Source organism: Filicampus tigris, chromosome 15 (genome assembly GCF_054856515.1).
Source record: "Filicampus tigris isolate MCC_2025a chromosome 15, RoL_Ftig_1.0, whole genome shotgun sequence".
Lineage (NCBI taxonomy): Eukaryota > Metazoa > Chordata > Actinopteri > Syngnathiformes > Syngnathidae > Filicampus > Filicampus tigris.
Genome location: NC_141231.1, coordinates 19,419,967 through 19,438,684, shown reverse-complemented (window position 1 = coordinate 19,438,684; position 18,718 = coordinate 19,419,967). Strand labels below are relative to the sequence as shown.

Genomic DNA, 18,718 nt, shown 5'->3' with positions numbered 1-18,718 from the left:
TAAAAAAATAAAAACAATTCAGACAGTATGAAAAGTACAAAACGTCATTTAATATAACATTCATTTAGCATCTACACTTCCTGTTTGCATGTTAAAGTCAAATATTTCACCATAATTTGGGCTACTTTAAAAAGTAACTAATAATAGATCCCATATTTGAATCGCGAATCATTTTATCATAACAAGTATAATATTGTCTCAACATTTCATCACTAAAATATTGACAATCTAATCCACAGCAAAATACTGCCAAATTCTCCCACCTAGTGGAAAAAAAATGCATACAAAAAAGTCCGTAAATAAAAGCACATTTAGTGGCCATATTATTCTCATTGAAAAAAAAAAAAAAAGCCTAACAAACCACAGTAAAAAGAAAAAAAAACGCATACAAAAAAAGTATGTAAGTAAAAGCACATTTAGTGTCCATTTTATTCTCATTTGAAAAAAAAAAAAAGCTTCACACAAACCACAGTAAAAAATAAAAAAAACGCATACAAAAAAGTCCGTAAATAAAAGCACATTTAGTGGATATTTTATTCTCATTGAAAAAAAAGAAACCTAACACAAACCACAGTAAAAGTATGCAACTTGTTTAAAAACAGCCCACCTAATACACATGAACTGAGTTGAGATTAGAAAAAAGACCTGCTCAAATTCATGCACATGAGTCAACTTCTATGTACACACGGCAACAGTTGAGAAAATCCAAGTAGAATTTCATGCAAAAGTTCATCCTGACAAGCTTGTTGCGCTTTTGGATGAGAAGTGGCAGGAAGACTCCGGCCGTCACTTTGGACCACGATTGACGGCCCGTACTCGCCGCGCAAACCTTTTGTTCCGATGACGTCACGCCGGCGGCCGATGGCGGCGACGCCGACGACGACGTCTGAAGTGTGCCGCCGCGTCTCAGGCTTTGCGGTCGTAGTCGCTGACCATCTTCTTGATGTGGTTGAGTTTGGCCTTCAGGTATTTGCTTCGCCTCTTATTGGCGCGATAATCTGACGACTGAAACGACAAGGCGACAAACGCAGCCATTGGCAAAATGCGCTACGCGGGCTCCCTCTAGTGGTGCCTGAACGAATGGCCCAATTACATTTTTCAACCGGCTCCCATTTTGGGGAATCCGATACGCGACCTTTGTTTTGTACACTTCTGTTGTATTTAACTTTGTACAAAGGTTGACCACCACTGTTGGAACAGACAAAACACTGACTGACGCTTACTCACCTTTTTCATGTCCTTGATTTTGTTGTACTCGTCCAAAGCATCCTGATGGAAAACGCATCAATTATTATGATGATCATATTTAGACGTGCCGCACTTTGATCTCTCGGATCCGCTGGGATCGTGTCTTCGAATAACACCTTGAAATGAGCCCAAAATGCTAGCTCCGAAACTAAATGGTCAACTTCCTGTGTCTTTTCGAGCATGGGGTCTTGAGGCTTTTTTGCGGGTCCACTCGTGATAGAAATGTCGCGCAAATTTCAGATCGCTGAGAGAAACGTCCGTCGGGGCTGACTTTTCTAAATGTTTGAAAGAAGACAAACTGACACTAAAATGACCGCTTGCAACCAACATTTCAGACTTCCCGTGTCTTTCAGGTATGGCTTCTTCATGTTTTTTTTGTGGGTCCGCTCGTGATAGAAATTTCTCCCAAATTTCATGTTGCTAAGTCAAACTGACTTCAGGGGCTGGGTTTTAAAAATGCGAGAAAGAAAGACCCCTGAGTGGGAAAAGAGTCGTGTCTTTTTTCTCCCTTGAAGCCTTTTTTGTGGGTCTACTCATGATAGACATGTCAACTACCAAAGTCAAACTGGCTCCTGCAGCTAATATTCGAAATAACTCTGAAAACGACCAAACAGTCTCTAAAATGGCCAAGTCAAGGCAAGAGAGTCGACTTCCTGTGACTTTCCGGCTATGGCTTCTTGAGACTTTTTTGTGGGTCCGCTCACGATCGAGATGTCTAGCGAATTGTACGTCAAACTGGCTTTGGGGGCTGAATTTTCCCTGAAAGCGGCCAAACGGACACCGAGTTGGGCTTTTTTTTTTTTTTGAAACAAAACGGCCGACTTCCTGTCGCCCAAGCGTGACTTTGGCACGTTGTTTGTGATGAAACGCGGCGAACGATGCTGACCAGGTACTGCGGGCTTCCCTCCCGCAACTCGTCCAGTTCTCGGTCCATGTCGCTGAGTTTCTTGTTGACGGCGTCCAGCTCGGCCTGGAGGTCTTTGTACTCCAGGTGGTTGCGGTCAAACTCTCGCTTGTACTCGTTTCGCTCCTGCTCGCTGGCGATGGGCGGGAACTCGCTGAGGAAGACCACCCACCCCCATTAAAAGGCGTGGCCGCGTGGGCGCGCGGGCGATTCGGGCGGCCACCTGTAGAAGTCGGCGTCGTCGTCGTCCAGCTCGTCTCCCGAGGAGGCGTAGTCGCCGTCGGGGTCCGCGCGCCTCCTGTTGGCTCTCCCGGCCGAGCTGGGAACGTCCGAGTAAGGAACGCCGTTACGGACGGGCTGCTCGTCCTCCGCCGGCCTGTCACACGCACACATAAAGATCAGAATCATCATCAGTAATCTTCATAATGATCAGAATACATTCGCTTTTTTCCGTGTGCAATCAAATAGTCAGTGTTACACACGCGCTCCACATGCGCGCACACAGTGACACACATGGTGTAACAATCACGGAACTCTGCTGTTTGTTTTGTTGAGTATGAATGACTCAGCATTGCACGCGTCTGACCCTATGACATCATCATCATCATCATCATCATCATAGATGAAGAGCGTGTAGGATTAGTAAAGGGCGCACTGACGGCGGCGTGTAGCCGTAGCGAGGCTTGCTGTAGTTGGTGCTGCGGTCGTCGTCGTCGTCCAGGTGACCCCGCGAGCTGCGCAGCTTCTCCGGGAAGTTGGCCATGGGAAGTTCCTCGGGCGGCATCGACACGTTGTTCACCTGTTGGAAAGCGCTCGCATTTAAAAAAAGAAGAAAAGAAAAACAGAAGACTTACTTTTGTGACCTACCTACTTTCTTTCTCAAAAAGACTTTTTTTTTTTCGCTCAAAATATAAACAAAAGCACGTGAAGAACTTTGACTTCATATTTAAATAAATACTTTTCATCATATTGCTTGTCGTTGTTTCTCCAAAAATGATCCTCATTTTTAGACTGCTTTTTTTCCCAAACAGAGAAAACAAGACAAACAGTCTATTCTTTCAAAATGAAACGTTCAAAAGTATTTCACTTCAGAGTAAAGATTTGTATGTATTGTTTTTTTTTTGTTTCGTTTTTTTTTTAGGCTGGCTGCGGCCGGCGCCGGAATGACGAGCGTGCGCGGACCCGTCCGTCACGTCAACTCTTGTGACCTCCAAGAAAACAACTTGACGAGCGTGCACTTTTTCCATACGCGTGTGTGGTATCTGCCCGCCCCCGCCCCAGGAATGTGACATTATGAGAGTGAAACTGTCGCTGTCACCACGGCGACACACCTTGAAACCAGCGCCGGCATTCGTCCTTGCCTCCCCCACATCAGCCCCCCCCCCCCACCCCACCCCAACCTCAACCCCTTCTTAGCACGCCGACAGCCGCCAAACCGGTCCTACCGCTTCAAATATGGCTTTACACACACCTGGCTGCACTTCCTCCACACCACAACACCTCACTGCAGTTATTCTACAGTAAAACGATACACATGTAAAGTGGACCGGGCCCAACCGCAAACAAAAATCGGTGTTTCTGACACCCTTCATACTGTAATTGCATTGGGGGGAAAACAACAACTTCAAAACTCCACCAATTTCTTGAATATGTGGGGATAGCCTACCAGTTTGTGTTTTCCACAACAAAAGCCTCATCAGTGGATTCAACTAGATATGTGTGCCACAGGGTACTATAGACAAGGAAGTCAAATATCGAATTATTTGTGCCAAAGAAAAGCGAACATCGCCCCGACCAACATGGCCGCCACCAAAAAAAACATTGATCTGCTTTTGCTGGGACGCTCGCCCCTTCCAACATGGCCGCCCAAAAAAAAGCATTTATTGCCTTTTGCCGGGACGCTCGCCCCTGCCAACATGGCCGCCATCCGTTAGCCTGTTCTCGTCTCGACTGCATATGTGCGATCCGTAACAACGGCACAACCCAGAAACAGCCCCAAAAGAATCAAGTAAAAAACAGCAACCTTGTTCTGGACCAAACAGACTTTGACAATGACTGTCCAAAGGGGCGGGGGGCCATCTGGAGTGGACTGGCAACTAGTTTCTGTCGCGGTCGGATCCATCAATTTGTAATTAGCCCCATTTGTACTTGCCGCTGGTTTGAACATTTTGGTGAGCAGGGTCAAAACATTTGGACTATGCTAGCACACACAAGCAACACAATGTTCAATCAGTACCTCAAAATTGAATCCGATTACGTCACAAAGGCTGAATTTGACATTTTTAGATTGTGCACTGAATATAGCGTCATCCTTTTCGTCAATAAAATGAGTGATACCAGCCGAAACTAAGCACGACACACGCAAAAAAAAAAAAAAAAAAAGATTGAGCTCAGCTGTTGCGCAAACAAGATTGAATTGGTCTTGTGCGTTTGAAGTGTTTGCGAATTGCGGACAAAGATTTTTTGTGTTGTTTTTTCTGACCCAGGCCTCGACGTCCTGCGGCGGTTGGGCGTCCTCCAGCACCTTGACGCGCTTCCACAAGATGTTGCTCTTGCCAAACTCGCTGATCTTCTTGCGCGTCTTGAGCGCAAACACCAGCATGATGATGAGGGCGGCCGCCGCCAGGAAGCCGAACACCACCGCGATCGCCTGCCGCCGCGCACACACGCACACACACACAAAACAATCGCATGAAGGAAATTCAGAACATGTGGTTGCGCAAGTGTGCACACCCTCTCATAAGTGGGCATGTGACTGTGTTCATTAACCCCCAATTACAGCTCTGATGTTCTAGTAGACCTTCCCCCGACATGATTTTTGCGAGCTAGCATACGCCCGAAAGTTTTGCGCGCGCAGCAACTGTTGATAACGCCCGGCCGGCATCTTGATGAAGGCATTATAGGGGCAGCTAAAGCAAAGCAGGCCCGCAGCATTGAAGCGCGCCCATTTTCACATCACACGTTTGAGTTAAAAGCGCGCGGGCCTGGGCCGGCGAGTGCCGTGGGAGGCGGCGAATGACGGTGTCGACTTAGTGGCTGTGGTGAGCTCAGGTTTGCGGATGAATGTTAATGAGCTAACTCTTAGCCAGTGTGCGCATTGTCATGATCTCGATCTTAAGCGTTAAAGGGTATTTGATTAAAAAGAAAAAAAGAAAATGAAAAAAAAACCTCGTCATTTAAAAGCTAAAACTCTCAACTCAACGTTAGCTGAAACTACATCTTACTTTTATAAAGCCAACTAAAAGGTCTAGCTTAAATGTTTTCTTTTTTTAATTAATACCATACGGTTGATTTGTAATGTTTTCAATTTGGTATTGCTGTCCATCCGCAGCTACAGAAGATCCAAGACCAGTTGTTGAGAATTCTATTTGAACTCAATACTTGGAGACCTTTAAACAAAAAAAAAGGCTTTTGTAATACATCAGAATATGATGGGTTCCTTTTCTGAGTACTTCACATTGTTTCATTTGTCATTTTTTTAGCCCACCTCCTGCGGCTCCACCACGCAGTAGTGGTACAGGTACTGGTTGACGAAGACGCCCGACACCTGCGGCCGCTGGTACTGCGCGCACAGGCCGGCGATCTGGCTGCCGTAGGCCGAGCCCTGCGACTGCGCCGCGGGGTTGACGGCCATCAGGTAGACGATGGCGGCGATCAGCATCAGCAGGGCCAAGACGGCGCAGACGATGACGGCGGCCAGGTAGAACTTCCGGCTCTCCGACACGCTCTGGTGGGACACCAGCACGATGAAGATGGCCAGCGCGGCCACGAAGGTGATGGCCGCCATGGCGATGATGAAGCCTTTGGCCGAGCGCGGGTCGTTGTAGTTGCCGCCCAGCCCGCCGTAGCCGTAGTTGTTGCCGGCTCCGTAGGCGCCGCCCCCGAAGGAGCCGAAGCCGCCGCCGCCGCCGTAGCCGCCGCCGCCGTAGCCGCCGCCGGCGCCGTAGGAGCCCCCGCCGCCGTAGGAGCCCCCGATGCCGCCGCCGAAGCCCGACAGCGCCCCCTGCGAGTCCCACGCCAGGGTGGAGGCCACGCAGGCGAAGATGGCCACGCACAGCACGATGACGATGATGGACATGATCTTCAGCACGCCCGGCGGCGACGTCCAGCGGTAGAAGTGCTGGAACTCGTCGTCCGGGTAGTACGAGTACGCCGGCTGGGGGGGCGCGTTGCTGCATTGGGGGGCGCGCACAGCCTTCGTTAGCCATCGGGAGGAAAAAACAAGAACCATGCTCCCTGCCGTACTCGCCGGTCACTGAAATTTTGTGGGGGGGACTTAAGTGCTGCTGTGGCGCCATCGTGGTACAGGGGAACAATGCCGAAGTGAGCTATGGAGCTTCGCCGAAAAAAGAAAAAAAAGTAGTGCTTTGCCGCAATCATCTCACGGCGCCTTGGTGCCAAGTGAATGACGTGGCTTCATTTAGACAAAAGTAGTGCTTTGTCACCATTTCGGTGCAAAGGATGTATGTCGAAGTGAGCTTTGAAGCTTCGCCGAAAAATAAAAGTAGTGCTTTGCCGCAATCGTCTCATGGCATCTTGGCGCAAAGTGAATTAGGTGGCTTCATTTAGACAAAAGTAGTGACGGGCCCCCAGCCCGGGATGAAAGGGCAGTTCAAGGGAGCGCTTTGGTGCTGGCGCTGATAGAAGCTCCAATCTTACGACTTTGTTTTCCAAAAGTAGTTCTTGGTTGTGTCCGGTGACAGCAGTGTTTCGAGACAGGAGGGCATGGCGTGATGCTACCCCGTCTGAGGTGTTAGCATAATGCTAGCAGACTATCTCACTATTTTATCATTTGGTTGAACATATTGCTGCTTGAAAACACAATATTACATTTTCTTTAGTTTCACGCGTCGCTTTTACAGTCAACCTGCACTGGGAGTGACAACTAAACAGCTCGAAGCAAACACACTTGACCTCTTATTTGGAGTATATTCTTTTTGTTTCCTCCAAGTGATATTATAATGTTCGGCTCCCATTTCCCACATTAGAAGAAAATGAGCGAAGCGGCTTGGACTTACTAGCCATCCGACTCGTAGGGAGGCGGACTCCCGTTGGGCCTGCTGGACATTGCTGCTGTTTCGCTTGTCTTTGACTGTCAGAGTTTCTGCGCTATAACAAACAAACAAACAAGCAAACACATAGACAGCGTTTACAACATCCCTACAATTCAAAAAGTTGAAACTTTAGCCAAAGGACAGTTAGGCGACATGCCTTTGAAACACAATCCCGTTTTTATGCGGTTGGAGCAAAATAAAAACAAGAGATAATTCAAAAGAAGGAGAGCGATTTCCAGTACGTTCGGCAAGAACAACAATTGATTTCCACGGCAGGAACCAGTTCGTGGCCATGTTGTTAGTGTAAACACAACACACCAGTGAGGGACACGCTAAAAAAAAACACAACAAAATGGATCTCAAATAATCGGTCAACTTGATTAGTCGCCCAGCATTGAGTTGATGACACATCAAGTGTCCCTTACGATAGAAACAAAGTTAGCATGAGACTTTATCAGCTATGTAGAAAATGTCACCCATGACGTCATTCAACAGGTACAGCATTTGAGACGGACGGTCTTCAGATGACTGCAACGGCAACACTTACTGTTGTTGTACAGGGGGGGGGGGGAGACACACGCATGTTTGTGTGGGTGTTACTGTAAGTTAAAGAAGGTTACTTTGGCATTAACTAAAATGTAACAACATTTACGAAACTCTGCAGCTAGACAAGAATCCGGTTTAGCCATAACATAACGTCATTAAACATATTTGTGCTCATATTACAATTATTTCGAATACACGTATTGCTTGAATCACGCCAGTTTGACAGAAAAAAACCCAGTCACATTTTATGCAGCCTTCTTGAGCAAGCTACAACAACAACCACACAATTGGAAGCGCGATAGGACACACAAAAAAAATACACGATAATCAGAAAAAGCTTCATTCCAAAGATATCAGGGTGAAGGTAAATAAAGGGAAGAAAGAGTTCGAGGCGCTCACCTGAAACTTCGTCCGCCGCCGGCTTGATGTTCCCTCGAAATGAAATCCACACACAAACACACGAAAAGCCTGCGACCACACCTTGACCAGGCAGCAGCTTGGCCGCGCCCACTCAAAGGTATCCCATTACGTCGCAGGTAATGCTGAGTTCAAGTGCAAAAGGAAACGCCAAACGCGGAAATCATTTGCTGACAAAAGAAGTTTCTAAAAATCCTGAACCAAAAAATGAACAGATTTTATTGCCAGTGCATTTCATGTTTACAATTTATTAGATGTCTCAAATTAACAGGACTTTTTTTTTTTTTTTTACTGAGGATATGTATACGTATGTATGTAATTCAGGTAAACAACTGAATATAATGTGTGAAACTTCCGGAAGCTAACGTTGCCCTATTTTAGCAGCTCCACTCAATGAGCAGCTGCGCCATTCAATAATATGCCGTGTGGCATGAAATAATCAAGACAGCCTTGTCTAATGACGTTTATTCAGTGTTAAGACTCAATATACATGGTGTGTTTGTTTAAAAACAAAAACAACAACAACAAAAAACATTAGCTTCGTATCCAGGGCAGAATGGAATCATCACATTTGTAGAGCTAGTGGTCAAAAATGGATTTCGACGTTATATAAAAAATTTCATGAATGTGAAGTGGTTTCATTTCATCATTTGGCGTATTCATTTTAGCATGTTTAAATGAGTGTACCCATCATTTCGCACGTTTTGATTAAGTTGACCCATTACATTAGTCATATTGCGCATGTTGTGAAGTTGAGCCTTCATTTCAGCATGTTTTTAATGAGTTTAGTCCTCCTGCAAATGAGTTTTCCCGCCGTTTCATCTTGTTTTTAGTTTCACCACCCTTCAGCATGTCTCAGAGATGTTCACGCAGCATCCCACCTGTAGGTGCAGCCAAAAAAAAAAAAAAAAAAAGCGACGCGCAAGCACACGAACACGAGCAGGTGACACTACAAAGCACAGGGAACTAGTTAGCATGTTAAAATGTGTGAAATGGTGGAACAAAATGTGAAAAATAAAAACAAAAGACAAAGACGGCGAACATGGGCGGTCTGAAGACACGGCGTTCAGGCGTTCGGGCGTGAGCGCCACGGGCGGCCTTGTGCGTCCTTTAGTCGTAGCCGTCGCTCCACTCCATGACTTTGTCGTACTCCTGAATCTTCTGCTTGATGTGCGACAGCTTGTTCTTCAGGTAGTCGCAGCGCTCCTTCTTCTCCAGGAAGGTCGGGTCCTGCGGGTTCCCAACAAAGCCGTCAAATGGCAGCTCCGCTTGCGGAGCGCCAAGGTGACGACACACTCACGTTTTTCTTCCTCTGGAACTCCTGAAGGATTCTGTTGATGCGATCGGCTTCCTGCGAGAGAGAAGAAAGGGGCAAGTTGGGCTGCGGCAAAGAGGAAGCGTCATGACGTCAGGCGAGCTGACCATCTGGCTGCCGGGCTGCTGCGGGAGGTTGCGCATCAGGCCGTCCATCTCGTCAAACTTCTTGCAGGCGGCCTGCACGTCGGCGTGCAGCTCCTTGTACTCGGCATACTGGTCGTTGAACACGGCGCGGTACTGGTCGCGCTCCTCGTCCGAGCGGACGGTCGGGTACTTCCTGCTTGCCGAGAAACGCCCGTCCCCGGTCAGCATGTTGTCGGGGAATTATCCGGAAAGAGGTCCAAAAAAAGCGCCGGCGCTACAGCGGCGCCTTGACGCGCCAGCACTCACGCGATGTAGTCCGGCACGATGACCGGCTTGGGAATGTGGCCGGACGGGATGGCCCCCTGCAGGATCTTGGGGGCCGCGGCGACGGGCGCGTCCTGCGCGGACACCAGGGACGATTCCTGCAGGGGGGTTTTGGTGCCCGCCGGCGCGCCAGCGGGAACCAGCTAGTTAGGAAAGAAATCTGTCAGATTCCAGCGGTCGCTCGGCTTCCGGGCGGCAGGCAGGATGCTCACCAGCGACTGCGCCGCTCCAAACTCGGACTGCCGCATCTGAACCATAAGAGAAAAAGAAGAGAAACGCCATGTTAGCCGTGCTAGCAATGTAGCACGAAGGCACTTGTCGATCAGCGAACGGCTTCAATGTGGCCACACAGTCGGGAATATTGCTTAGCCAACAGGACAGTGAAGCTAGGCGAAGCTATGCTAGGCTAGGCTAGGCTAGGCTAACTGGTCTTCCCGCTTACCAAAATGGCAGCAACAACATGTTACGCTTTGAAAGTAGCATTGCAGTCCTGGATTAAGGTTTCAAACAAGCTCAGGGTTTCATTTTATGATGCGAAGAAAAGGTTGCGGTTTCAGGTCACGGTTTCAAGCAAGGGTTCGGACTTGAGGTTAGGGTTTCAAATGAGGGGCGCACACCGCCACGGGTTAGGGTTTCTAACTAAGGTTGCCTTACAGTACAGTCTTTGAGTTGTAAATTAGGGTTTGAAGCAAAGGTTAGGATTTTCAATTAGGGTTTCAAACAAAAGCTAGGGCTTCAAAGTTAGGGAATCCATTTTTTTTTTCTTTTAAAAAAATGGGTGTGAGGCCAAGGCTAAGGTGGAAATTAGGGTTTTAAATAAGGTCAGGATTTTATTTTGTGGTTTGGACAAAAAGGTTGGGGTTTCAAGTTTAAGTTTCAAGCAAGGGTCACAGTTTTAAATTAGGGTTTCAAATAAGATTTCGGGTTTCAAATTAGGGTGTGAAGCCAAAGTGAGGGTTGCAAATAGGGCTCTAAACTAGGGTTAGGGTGTCAAATTTTGGTTTCAAGCCTGTGTCAAGGTTTCAAGCTAGGGTTAGGGCTTTAATGAAATGAACCGGGGCTTCGGATTTCACATTTGGGTTTGAAGCAAAGGTTAGGGTTTTAAATGATGATTTCAAGTGTGAGTTAGGGTTTCAAGTTGGAGTTTGAAGGAGGGGCGAGCATTTCGAGTGAGGGTTGGGCAAGCAGTAATTGGCAGGAATTTTTTTGAAGGCAGGCTGGATTTGGTCTGGGACCTCGTGCGCGTTGCTCTGGCGGTATCTGCGCGCCGCTTCGTGGCGCCACAGCTTGAGGCTGACGCCGGCGCCGATCAGGTAGATGACCATGGTGAGGAAGAGGAAGATGATGGCGGCCGTCTGTCCCGCCTCCGTCCTGCAGAAGGCGCCGCTCAGGTCGTTGTTGAACATGGGGTAGGAGCACAAGCCGCCGCGGATGGTGTCGCGCACGTACACGATGCCTGCGCAAACACGAGGAGGGGGGGGGAAGACACATTACAATGTCGTGCTGCCGCTGCTCATTGTTAACGCAAACGCAATTTTTAAGCAATCTGTTTTGGGGGTTTTCTTTGACAGTAAGCCGGCAAGTGAGTTGTATCCAAACGGTGTAGTACCACGCCGAGCCACAACACTCCACGGCAGCACTGAGCTCCGCCGAGGCGTGATCGCAAGAGAAGAGAGTCCGTTTTGTTGCGTGCTCTGTTTGTACGTCGATTTTATTTTAGAAAAAAAATCAAATCGCTATGACAAATCCTGACAAAATATAAATAAGAACAATTATACCAAGTCAAAACTGTCTGTCGTTAGTTTATTCTTAAATGAAAACAAAACCGGTTGTCAAGCGAGGTTGTCAACATGTAAGCAAATTTAATTGGTCAATATTAGCTCTTTATTAGCTCTCAAAAGCAGTTGTTTTTTGTACTCCATTTTTTTCCTACACATTACAATTTAAAGTCAACCCAAACGTTCCCAGCAGGCCCACGAGTTGAAACAGGGCATTCCGATTAATATTGCATTTGTGGAATAAGTGTTAATCCACTCCTTTTTAGCCATCCCCGGGGGCGGCCATTTTGTCACTTGCTGTCGACCGAAAATGACATCACAATTGCTCAGGGAACGACCAATCACGGCTGACCCGTTTTGCGAATCTGAACCGCGATTGGTTGTTGTGAGCAGTTGTGATGTCATTTTCGGTCGACAGCAAGTGACAAAATGGCCGCCCCCGGGATGGCTATAAACGAGTGGATTAACACTTATTGCACAAAGGGAATATTTATCTGAATGCCCTGTTTCAACTGGTGGGCTTGCATCGAACATATTCTTGAAAAAAAAATGTTTGCGTTTAAGACAAAACCATTTAAACACCTCCCACAAATGTTTTTTGCCCACAGCAGGGCGAGCAGGCGCGTTTCCAGATTTGAAGGTAAAACTGCTCGCTAGGGGTGGAGGGCCAACGGACGAACGTGCACCTCGACATTTTGACCACATGTCAATTAACAAAAAGCTTTTTGTTAAAGTGAGCATATGTCGACTGCCCGCTGCCCTCTTTGCGGTTACTTTCTGAAGGTGCATATATGGATTTGTTTTTTTCCGAGAAAAAGAGCGTTATTGGCGGGACTTTCCAATGTCGATTTTTCCCGAATGAAAAGGAGATGTGAGTTTGAGTTGGCCTTTGAGGCCCGCGTCCTACCGGCGGCCATGTAGAGCACGGCGAGCGCCAAGTTGATGACGAACTCGGTCAGCGGCCACCAGCTGGAGTCCAGCAGGATGGTGCGGTAGTACATGCTCATGCCCAGCACCAGCACGATGACCGTCACCAGCCAGGCCAGGCCCGCCACCACCAGCACGAAGGGCGTCTTGGGGCCCGTGTAGGTGCCGGCGCCGGCGCCGGCGCCGTAAAAGCCGCCGCCCGGAGACGAGTAGCCGAACATTTTGAACCACTCGTAGTCCTTGTGGATGTACGCGCAGACGCAGGCGAAGACGGCGGCGCCCAGCAGCAGCTCCACGCATCCCAGAATCCTCAGCAGCCCCGCCCACGACTTCATGTAGGCGTAACGCTGGTGGTACTCCTCCACGCGCTCGCTGTAGGTCAGCGCCGTGCGGTAGGTGCGGCCCGACGCCGACTCGCCCAGGTCCAGGAGCTCCTTGCCCGAGTTGTAGCTGCCGGCCGAGCCCCCATAAGGGTCCCGGTAGGAGCCGGGGACCGACGGCGTGCGGGGGGGCGAGCAGCGCACGCCCTCGCTGGTGCTGTTGTTGTTGTCGTTACATGACGGCGGCGCCGCCGAGGGCTCGGGCCACGCCCCCTTTTTGCTGCTGCGATCGCTGGCCCGGAAGAAGTTCTTCCACGAGTCGGGGATGAAGCGGTGCACCGGTTTGATGTCCAGCGCCGGGTCCGGATCCCGCTCGCTAGCGGCGCCAACGGGAAGTTCAACGGTATGTTCAGAAATACATGCGCAGAACTCGCAAACCCGTGCCAACCTTATGCCAATTGGATTTTTACATTTTTTTTTTCATGACAAGCATACCCGTCGCTGGAGTAGTCGAGTCCAACGGGAGGCTGGTCGGGAAGAGGCGGCGGCGGGAGCGGGTCGGCGCTGAGGGCAAAGTACGGCGCCGACTGGGCGCTCAGAGGGTGAGGCCGGTAGGGCTCGTCACGGGGCAACGTGCCCGGCGGGACCTGGTCGTAGTGAGGCGCCTGGCGGACATGCTCAGTGCGGCCCAGGTACTCGTCACCATGGAACATCAGGATGATGGGGGGCCCTGACACACACGCGTGCGCGGCCGTCACTTCACGCAAAGGGGAACGCAGAAACGAGAAAACGCACACACGGACACAAATTGACAAATGCCGGAAAGCACGCAAAGCTGGACAAACGCACAAAAGCAGACACGGCCGCACATACGCACAGAGAATTAGCGACGATAGCGAGAAGCCAGGAAATTGCCATCCGGTTACACTCATAGACATCAAATGTTTCCATATGACCAGAAAAGCAGGCCTGCGAGCCAGGGTGTGTGGACTTTGGAGCCGGGCGGCTTCCTTGATGCCTACGGTTGCACCGACACGGCCCGAGCCACACCGGCACCGCAAAAGTCGCCGCAGAGGAGAAGGGGACAGAAGGCACCAGCCGCAACCCACAAGTTACCCACAATCCTTCATGCTAGCCGCGTCCACAGTGCGCCTCCCGGCCGGCGGGTGGCGGGCGGCGCAGGAGATGCACTGCGAATCACTCAGCCAATCAGAATGGCAGCTCATTCGGAGGAGTAGTTGCAAGAAAAAATAAAAAAACAAAAAAATAGGAACTGCTGTTAAATACCTCGCTGACAACGCAGTCACTCGTCACCACTTACATTGACCGCCTGCCGCAAGCCAAGCTCGTTTGCGTGACGCCGATTAGCACCTGGAATACAAACAGCACAACAACAATCAGCACTTCCTGAAGCATCCTGATTGGCTTTCGCGTAAGCTCGCTTTTTGCCAAAAATAGTCGCCGGAGGCCTTGGAAAAGTGGCTCAATAATAAATACAGCAATCAAACTGCTATCAACGCTGTCGGCCGCCGTATTGTTAGTGTAAGCGGTGCGCATCTGCAGAGGCACACTTTCAGCTATGGACGAGACACAAAATAAACGAGAAAAAAATAAATCATCGGTAAATCATCGATAAACTCGCTCAGGTCTAGTTTGCAGTTAAGTTAATAAAGGGTCACTTTCAATTTTCCAAAACGAGAAAACTAAGATGACATCATTGGCGCAACAGCAAATCGGATTGGACTGTAACGTCCCTGTTTGGGATTAGTACGAAAACTACCTGCAACCTAAAACGCTTCATAAGCATGCTACACACATACATGGTCAAAAACGACACACATACTCGAAAAAAATTCAACAGTTTATTGATGTGAAAAAAATAACATGTCTGCTATACATATTAGCTGGTACATGGGATATCAGAATGCGTGATTTTAAGATGCTTGACAAAAATCATTAAGCGGGACGGTATTAATAAACACGGAAAATGTCAAAAATTCAAATAAAGACAACGAGGAAGCCAAAATCACAAGATTTCAAGATTACTGCAGTGAGGGTAAGGGATTTTTTTTTTTTTATGACATTGTCGCGTTTCACGAGCGCATCATTTGGACGACAGGGACATTCATTGCTCAATGATGTAGCGGGACTGTCACTCGTGAATGAAGATGTTAAATGTCAACGATTCAAATTCTCACTATTTAAGTACTTGAACAAAAGTGATGTACATTAAACATATACCACATTAAAAAAAAAATACGAATAAAACTAAATAAATAAAACCAGATATAGATCTACTTAAAGAAAGACAACGAGGAAGCCAAAATTAAGATTTCTTTTGTGCATGATGCCATTCGTGAGGCTCAGCAATGTGTACGGGATTCTCAAGGTTTTGGAAACGCAGCATTTTGGAACCTTTGGACGATAAATTATGACAAAAATTCTATTTCCGAATAATGTGTCAGGATTTTAATTCGCAAATAGGTAAAATAGCAATAATTAAAATATAGACAACGAGTAAGCCGAAACTATCAATCATGATTTATTAGCGGATGGAAGTGTTTTTTACGACGTCCTTAAGATTTTCGCGAACGCATCATTTCAAATATTTGGAAAAAATGAAGATGAATACTTCGAAATGAATCGTCAAGTTGGGAACGCATTTAAATGTGAACTAATTATATTGCAACAAAAAATTAAATGATGTACAAGTAACGTGCAAGGTGTTCACAGGCGACAGAGGGGAAAAACAAAAAAACAGTAGTAAAGTTCAAATTGTGTGGCGGCCTGACGACGTTGCAGTAACAAGTTGGGTTCACACACGAGAACTGCGTGAAAACATTGTCGAAGCCAAATTGTCGAAGCAAAAGCGAAGTTGAGCGGTGAACGGTCGTCCTTCCCAAATGTTGTCCAGTTGGACCGGTTCCCTCGGCGCGATCGAGGTGCACTTCCTGGCTAGATAGCCTCGCTTTCGTCAAGTCAACTTTGACTTTTCATACCGAACAGAAGCTCATCGGTACTGCTCCGAAGTTGGCCTACCGTGTTCTTGTCTTATTTTCTCTTTTTTTCCTCCTCCTGTTGCTCTTCTTCATGACACAAAGTTGACGGCGCACCGCCGTAGCTAATTTCGCCCCCACCGCCACTACGCCACACCACGTGACCACCTGCCCATCCCTGTGACGTCACCGCGCCGCGCCGGAGTGTACCTGTTTCATTCAGACCCGGGGGGGAGGATTTCATTCACCGGAAATGTTTCATTTATTTTGTGTTGTACATCTATGTTTGGTTCTTTCCACTCCATTTGTAAATTGGTTCTTTCCACTCCATTTGTAAAATGCGCAAAAAAAAAAAAATGTTTGATGGACAGAGTGCACAAAAGTACACAGTAGTGCAGCAGTACAAATAAAATCGACTTAAGTACATTGACGAAGAGCAAATGTGTTCTTACTGTACTTAAAGTGAAAGTCAACCCAAACATATAGTTTTCAAGAATATGTTCCCAGCAGGCCCACTAGTTGAAACACGGCATTCTGATGATTAATATTGCGTTGGGGGAATATGAGTAAAGCGGCAAAATCCAGCCGTTTTGAGCCATCTCCGGGGGCGGCCATTTTGTCACTTCTGTCGCCTGACATCACAACTGCTCAGGTAACGACCAATCACGGCTGACCTGTTTTATGAAGCTGAGCCGTGATTGGTCGTTACCTGAGTCCTGGGTACTGATTCAAATGCTATACTATTAGTAAGGACTTTACTGTACTTCCGCGTAAAATGTATTTTTTACAGTCAGGAACAAACTTCCTACAACTTTACGGAGCAATCAAGCGTCAATGTGAGAAGCTAACGCTCTGATCTGACTTAAAGTTGCCAACAAGTCAAATATGTTCTTGACAATAATATGTTCTCTGGGGCCCCACTAGCCTAAGCACAGTATTGTGATTAATGTTACGTTTGTGGAATATGAATTAAGCAGCAAAAATCCAGCCATTTTTACACATCACAAGGGTCAGCCATTTTGCCACTTGCTGTCAACTGAAAATGACAGCACAGTTGCTCAGCTAACAACCAATCACGGCTCAGCTTGTGAACATAATTTGACCAAACTCCGAAAACAGGTTACACTTGTCAATGTAGCAGCGTAACTCAGGATTTTTCCGAATCACAAATACCCACCAACAACAGTAGGCTATTAGCGGAAGCTAATGTTGCTTTGCGGTTAGCTAACGCAGCTCTGCTTACCTTTTGGGCTTAATGTAACTGTGCTTCGGCTTATCTGTCAAAGTGGTTGTTTTGCTCTGGAACTTCATCCAGCCTAGCTACAGTCATTTGCTGTGACACTCACAATGGGGGCGGGGTTATGTCAATGAGCCATATTGTGATGTCACAGTGGGGGTGTAAGTGTGGTAGGGCTTTTCCCCCAAAGAGTAGGTAGGCGTCATCATCATGGGGTGATGCAGTGCAATGAAAGAAGCTTCTAGAAAGGTTTCCATGAGGCTTTTTTTAATTTTCAAATCAGCAGATGTGTTCCTGACAGCTGGCAGTAGTGGAATGAGCCCACAAACATTGAAAAACAAAAACATTTCTCGGATGAAACTCACTGACTCAAACGTTCACAAACGCGCACATTTTCACGGAGGTTGCATGTGTTAAAGGTACAATTTGGAAGAAAATGGCTTTAGCTTTAGCGTCTCGCTGGCGTAATGCCACCGCTTGACCCTGAAGAGGTGATTTCGGACAACGGGCTCGCCTACCATCTTGACGCTAACATCCTGCGGGGAAATCCCTTCAAGTCCGTACAAACTGCACGCTGAAGCGGCGCGTTTGCTTGACGGATAAACCGGGAGACGAGGGAAGTTTCGCACTCAAACGACCGAGCTCAAAACACAGCACATGGATATTTTTTGCATATCGAGGGACGCTCGGTCGCGTCGGGTAACACATGGCTTTTTTTTTGTTTTTGTTCTGTTTGAAAAGAAAGATCTGAGAATTCGTCACATGACACACACATGCACACAGACACAACGGAATGTTTCCAAACGGGTACAACCTGTCAGCTGCGATGCTACGTTGGCGACAAAGTGGTTTGGCGGGCTAAAAAAAAAAAAAAAAAAAAAGTTATACTAGTGATTCTCAACTGTCATAAATATATATATATATATATATATATATATATATATATATATATATATATATATATATATATATATATATATCTTATATATATATGTATATCTTACATATATAATATATATGTATATCTTATATATATATATATAAAATATATATATATATATCTATATCTTATATATATATATCTTATATATATATGTATATCTTACATATATAATATATATGTATATCTTATATATATATATATAATATATATATATATCATATATATATCTATCATATATATATATATCTTATATATATATCTTATATATATATATGATATATATATATCATATATATCATATATATATATCATATATATATACATATAGATATTATATATATATATATATATATATATATATATATATATAGATATAGATATATATCTTATATATATATATATCTTATATATATATGGATATATATATATATATATTCGAAGATAATTACTTATTTCCAACAATTAATGTACAGCAGGTCTTGCTAAACTTTTCCCCCCCCTTGATATTGTTCTAAATGAATAATTAATTGAAACCACCCCAAAGGGCTAATAAAACTCCCAAAAGGTTGGGAAACACTGGGCTGAACACACACCGAAAAAGGTTCCCAGAATGCACTTGCGTG

The 18,718-nt window shown here is 46.6% G+C and overlaps 2 protein-coding genes across 6 annotated transcripts; both read right to left on the bottom strand.

The window, feature by feature from the left end:
• Positions 1-30: 30 nt before the first annotated feature.
• Positions 31-8,279, bottom strand: oclna (occludin a). The gene is made up of 9 exons (XM_086054025.1): positions 8,152-8,279; positions 7,171-7,261; positions 5,640-6,324; positions 4,635-4,802; positions 2,812-2,951; positions 2,376-2,528; positions 2,135-2,306; positions 1,228-1,269; positions 31-1,005 (listed from the first exon to the last, which is right to left on the bottom strand). The coding sequence occupies exons 2-9, from the start codon at positions 7,218-7,220 to the stop codon at positions 907-909; spliced, it is 1,509 nt and encodes a 502-aa protein (XP_085910151.1). The 5' UTR covers positions 7,221-7,261; positions 8,152-8,279; the 3' UTR covers positions 31-906.
• Positions 8,280-8,619: 340 nt separating this feature from the next.
• marveld2a (MARVEL domain containing 2a) lies at positions 8,620-16,121 on the bottom strand. Of its 5 annotated transcripts, none has more exons than XM_086054021.1 (10): positions 15,959-16,121; positions 14,207-14,290; positions 13,415-13,649; positions 12,580-13,295; positions 11,130-11,350; positions 10,107-10,142; positions 9,877-10,037; positions 9,592-9,766; positions 9,470-9,520; positions 8,620-9,399 (listed from the first exon to the last, which is right to left on the bottom strand). In XM_086054021.1, the coding sequence occupies exons 3-10, from the start codon at positions 13,630-13,632 to the stop codon at positions 9,280-9,282; spliced, it is 1,698 nt and encodes a 565-aa protein (XP_085910147.1). In that variant the 5' UTR covers positions 13,633-13,649; positions 14,207-14,290; positions 15,959-16,121; the 3' UTR covers positions 8,620-9,279. The 5 variants fall into 5 exon arrangements, with proteins under 5 accessions (XP_085910147.1, XP_085910146.1, XP_085910149.1 ...); XM_086054020.1 differs by having other exon boundaries at positions 14,241-14,290; XM_086054023.1 differs by having other exon boundaries at positions 9,877-9,992; positions 14,241-14,290.
• Positions 16,122-18,718: the final 2,597 nt, after the last annotated feature.